This window comes from Mandrillus leucophaeus, unplaced genomic scaffold (assembly GCF_000951045.1).
Source record: "Mandrillus leucophaeus isolate KB7577 unplaced genomic scaffold, Mleu.le_1.0 Scaffold554, whole genome shotgun sequence".
In the NCBI taxonomy this organism is placed as follows: Eukaryota; Metazoa; Chordata; class Mammalia; order Primates; family Cercopithecidae; genus Mandrillus; species Mandrillus leucophaeus.
In genome coordinates this window covers 1,044,717-1,050,185 of record NW_012105964.1, presented here as the reverse complement: position 1 = coordinate 1,050,185, position 5,469 = coordinate 1,044,717, and the positions used below count along the sequence as shown (strand labels likewise).

The 5,469-nt window shown below is 45.5% G+C and overlaps 1 protein-coding gene across 2 annotated transcripts in view; it reads right to left on the bottom strand.

Moving 5' to 3' along the window:
• The window catches only part of SLC33A1 (solute carrier family 33 (acetyl-CoA transporter), member 1), a 26,433-nt gene extending 21,350 nt beyond the window's left edge, over positions 1–5,083 (bottom strand). For both annotated transcript variants that reach the window (XM_011998055.1, XM_011998056.1), the window contains exon 1: positions 3,720–5,083. In XM_011998055.1, the coding sequence (XP_011853445.1) occupies positions 3,720–4,494 (775 nt within the window). In that variant the 5' untranslated portion in view covers positions 4,495–5,083. The remainder of the gene's footprint in view (positions 1–3,719) is intronic.
• Between the last annotated feature and the right edge of the window lie 386 nt (positions 5,084–5,469).

Genomic DNA, 5,469 nt, shown 5'->3' with positions numbered 1-5,469 from the left:
AAAAAAAAAAAAAAATCTAGCAATCTTGGGATCCTATTGTCACAAAACTACAACTTACTAGAGTTGATACTCCTCACCTTTAGAGGGGCATGGATTTCTCAAATTATCTCTGTCCCTCCAACTCAGATGACTCATTTACATTATCTGTCTACCCAATATATTCCGTCTCCACTTATCTGTAACAATCTGTAACAATCAAAACTGCTACAGACAGTATTTTATTTATTTTTTATTTATTTATATTTTTGGAGATGGAGTCTCACTCTGTCACCCAGGCTGGAGTGCAGTGGCGCAATCTCAGCTCACTGCAGCCTCCACCTCCCCAGCTCAAGTGATTCTAATGCTTCAGCTTCCTGAGTAGCTGGGATTTCAGGTATGCGCCACCACACCCGGCTAATTTTCTGTATTTTTAGTAGAGACGGGGTATTGCCATGTTGCCCAGAGTGGTCTTGAACTTCTGAGCTCAAGCAATCTGCCCGCCTCAGCCTCCCAAAGTGCTAGGATTACAGGTGTGAGCCACTGCGCCTGGCCAGAACATATTTTAGAATTAAAAAAACAAAAAACAATAAACAATTATGCTTCCTTTCAATACTTGGATTTTCTAAACATTGCCTCAGTGCTTAGCTCCTCTGTAATCACCTAAACAATTATATTTCCTTCATATAATTCTTCGTGTGCTATATAACTTTTTCAAAACCACTGGTTTTTCTTAGTTATCCTAAGTTCCAGAAAGAACAATGTTATAAATGTGGTATGTTCAGTCATAAAAAGGAGAATGAAACTATAGGAATTCTAACTTTCAACTAAAATGTTTGAACCAGAAACAGCAGTCTACCACAGATATAAACAGCTGAATTAAAAAGTAAGCTAGTTTTAGAATCTACTGCAGAACAAAGTTCAAATTCCACAGGAAAAAAAGAAAAAAATTCAAAGTAACAAGTCAAGGCCAGGCACAGTGGCTCACACCTGTAATTCCAGCACTTTGGGAAGCCGAGGTCGGCAGATCACTTGAGGTCAGGAGTTCAAGACCAGCCTGACTAACGTGGTGAAACCCCATCTCTACCAAAAATACAAAAATTAGCCAGGTTGCACATGCTTGTAATCCCAGCTACTAGGGAGGCTGAGGCAACAGAACAGCTTGAACCCTGGAGGGGGAAGTTGAAGTGAGCTGAGATCACACCACTGCACTCTAGCCTGGGCAACAGCGCAAGACTCCATCTCAGAATAATAATAATAATAATTCACTGCCTAGAAATACTTTGTGAATGCATCCTGTCTATTACCAGTTCGTTGCTTTTTTCTTGTTTGAGATGGAGTCTTACAGGCTGTATCGCCCAGGCTGGAGTGCAGTGGTGCGATCTCAGCTTACTGCAACCTCCGCCTCCCCTGTTGAAGCGATTCTCTTGCCTCAGCCACCTGAATAGCTGGGACTACAGGTGCATGCCACCACACCGGGCTAATTATTGTATTTTTAGTAGAGACAGGGTTTCACCATGTTGGCCAGGATGATCTTGATCTCCTGACCTTGTGATCCACCCGCCTTGGCCTCCGAAGTGCTGGGATTACAGGCATGAGCCACTATGCCCAGCCAGTTTGTTGCTTTTGGTGTCTGCTTTTCATTTTGTCCTGGGACTGATGTTTATATCACCCTAGAGGATTAAGGAGATGATGTTACTTAAGAGGAGAAAGCCTCAGTGAAATCAAAGTTTAAGAGGCCATGGAAACTAAATTGCTAATTAGCTAAATTGGAACTTTCTCTTAATCTAAGAGTGATTGGTAAAACATTATCCCAGAGAATGCAGTTATGAGTTCAAGAATTAGTATATTTATACTCCCTTAGCCACAACTCTTCCCTAATGGATCAAAATTATGCCACTGGATTTTAATTTACGCTGACTTATTCTTTTTTTTTTTTGAGATGGAGCCTTGCTCTGTCACCTAGACTAGAGTGCAATGGTGCAATCTCGGTTCACTGCAACCTCTGCTTCCTGGGTTCAAGTGATTCTCCCCACTCAGCCTCCTGAGTAGCTGGGATTACAAGTGAGTGCCACCACTTCCAGCTAAATTTTGTATTTTTAGTAGAGAAGGGGTTTTGCCATGTTGGCCAGGATGATCTCAAACTCCTTATCTCAGGTGATCCATCCACGTCAGCCTCCCAAAGTGCTGGGATTACAGGCGTGAGCCACTGCACCCAGCCTTGACTTCTTTATTTTTATTTTAATTAATTTTTTTATTTTGGCTGGGCGCATATATATAATTATATATTATATATATAATATCTCTCAACCAAACAACTGAGGAAAAAGTACTATCACCATCATTTCACCAGTAATAGTGGCTCACTCACTAGCAGTCTGAGGAGGTGTACATAAGGTTAGATGTGTGTGAGAATGAATAAGATTGCAGGAGATCACAGGAAATTAGTATAGTTGTGACACCTCCTACCATCACCCACATACCTGGACATTTACTCTACTGGGAATTTCCAAGGTAGCACAGAAGCTGAGAAGTTTAGCTGCTTAAATTTCAAAACAGAATCCCCTAAATTAATCATCACTGACAGAAATGAAGAATTCCACTATATTCCTGACATTGTTATTCCTTATATTGGTCATTTTGTTTTCTAGTTGCTACAAAAGCTAAAAAAAAAAACAAAGTACAAAAACCCTCAGATAAGCTTAGGCCAGGTGGGGTGGCTCACACCTGTAATTCCCAGTACTTTGGGAGGCCAAGGAGGGGGAGGATCACCTGAGTCCAGGAGTTTGAGACCAGCCTGGCCAACATAGTGAGACACTCCCCCACCCCCAACCATCTCAATTAAAAAGAAGAAGAAAAAAGAAAAAAGGGAAAAACTTACATGTGTTTTACTAATGCAGAGAAACGGAGAAATTTTTTAGACCTTACCCTCCATTACTTACAGGACAAACTTTTAAACCCTTTTCCCATAGTAATTAAAATCTTACTAATTTAGTCACAACCTTTCTCAGCATGATTTCCCAAACCCAGTTCAGGCAATGTCCTGTACTTTTTTGTACTTTCCTGCCTCAGTGCACTTTCACTTTGTGTTGTGCATCCTGGTGTGCCATTTCCTGGCCTCGTGGAATCTTTTTCAAGAACAAAGTCAAATGTTATCTGCAATGTGAAGCCTGACTCCCAAAGGCAGTTACTGGCAACTCCGAAGTCTTCTAAAACGTTCATCTCCCCTATTTCTTGAGTGCAGAACTCTGCCTTATTCATAAGAGGCCTTAGAACCCCGTCCCGTAGCTGACTCAATAATGTTTGAAAGAATAAACCCTGTTCTACTCACTAGAAGGCTGGATTCTGGGTACAATGGTAGGGGTAGAAATGCATCAGAAAGTATAGAGCTAGAAACCTAAAACCAACAAGACAAAAGGAAAAATGTGAACTATATGAGCCACACTTTTAAAAAATGTGCATTTGTGTATTAAGCAAGTGGCACGAATCTCTGGACTCCGTTGTTATTTGATGGGTTGCCTCTCCCTGTTAACTACCTGCAGAGTACTGATCATTTGATTGCTCTGATGTCATTCATTTTGGCTTTAATAATTTAAAGAAGCTCATCTGGACGAAACAGAAAACTTACCTTGAGTTATCGCCCATACAATGATTTCCAGTAAATTAATGAGCTTCCCTCCGACATCACACACTCTTTCAAAAGGATAAATAAACCTAACACCATAATAGTTTAAATACACTACCTGCAAGAGTAACGATTCCTCTGGGTTGAGGCTGAAATCGCAAATATTTGTTACAAAAGTCGGCAGATTCAAGGGCCAAAAACAAAACATTGCCCAAAAAGTAACCCGCTGTTTGGCCCACAGAATTGCAAGTAGAAGCATAACCCACATTTTCCCTGGATAACATAGTTAACGCCCAACCATCGACAGCAATGTCCTGAGTGGCGGCCAAGAATTCAAACAAAAAGAATGCCACAGTGAGAGCAATCACGTCGGGTGTCCTGCCTTCGGTATTCCCAAGCAAACGGTCCACCTGAGTGGATAAATATATCATGAAGAGTCCTAGTATATACTGTGTCGGGACAAGCCAAGATTTGCGACGACCGAAGTTCTTAACGTAGACAGCATCCACCAACGGGGCCCAGAGTAATTTGAGACTGAAAGGCCAAAAGACAAAACTGAAGAAAGCTTGGTCTGTATAGCTAACATTTTTGCTTTGCAAAATGAGTGGGATGCTTCCCGCCAAGCCCAAGGGAATACCCTGAAGCACGTAAAGAAAGAGTAGCAGCAAAATGCTGCTTAGTTCCGCCCGGAAGCTCCGTGGGGCTTTTAAGAAGTCGCCAGTGCCGGTATCCCCCAGAAGAGCTTCTCTGTCCCCTTCTCGGCCCGCTGAGTCCAAATGACTGTCATCCCAACCGCCCGGAGGCAGGGGACCGCTCTTCATATCCAAAGAGTGACTGAAATTCCCTGGCCGCCGTTGCCGGCTGCTGTCCTTGTGGGAGACGGTGGGTGACATATCAGAGACGATGCAGAGCCCCGTCTGTGGGGGGCCGGGGCTGAGCGTTTTGGATCGGTCCAGTCCCAGGTCCAAGGCTGTCGCGCTGGACCAGGGTTTCGGTGGTTCACGGGATGGTGGCAGGGCTCAGGGCGATAAGGGCACTTGTTACTGCAGCCCAGAGTGCTGAAGCCGGGAGCCAGTCCTCTGGCTAGAAGCCCAGAGGATGCCTGGCTAGGTGCCCCCTGGTACGGCGTCAAGAAGCCTGAAGGAGACCCCCGGGCAGTCGCTCCGGGCTCAGGGCTGGAGGTGTGTGCCGTGGTGCCGCGATGGAAACCAGCTCCTACCTGCGGCGGGACCGAACGGCTGGTCTTCCGACCCAACACCTCCAGCTCTCGCCGACACCAATGCGGCAAAGAGCACTTTCTCTACAGGACTCCAGAAAACGCATATAACTTCCTGCCTCGCGCTTCAGGAAGTGGTCCCAGTCTTTAACACGTCCCTTCCCAACCTCCAGAGCAAGCCAATCAGGAACACGCTCTTGTGGCCCAGTTCGGAAACAATGCTTGGTGGGAACCTGCAATCTTGGCGGCCGGAACTTTCGGGGAGGATTAACGCCGGCGCACCGTGCGGCCGGGGCGGGGCACCGCCCAAGCTCGGGCTCTATGACAGCGCCTATGGCAGTCTGGAAAGCGTGGGCCTCGGTCATTGGGCACGAGCGGTCACGTGACAGTGGGTTCCTCCAGGCCTGCGCTGGTGGTTGAGTGATGTAATCACGCGGGGTCTGAGGTCTCCGTGAGTGTAGGTTTCGTCGTTGTGCTGATGACAAGGAACGCCCGAACTCTAGGCTGGGAATTGTGCCAGGCTGCTGCTTTCGTGGCTGACCAGAAAAGGGCAGAAGGATTGAAGTTTACGAAGTTTTTGAATCAGGAGGCAAGGTCGCCTTGTGCCCCCAAAAGGGTAGAAAAAGGCCTGGCTAACTGGAGAATCGCGTCC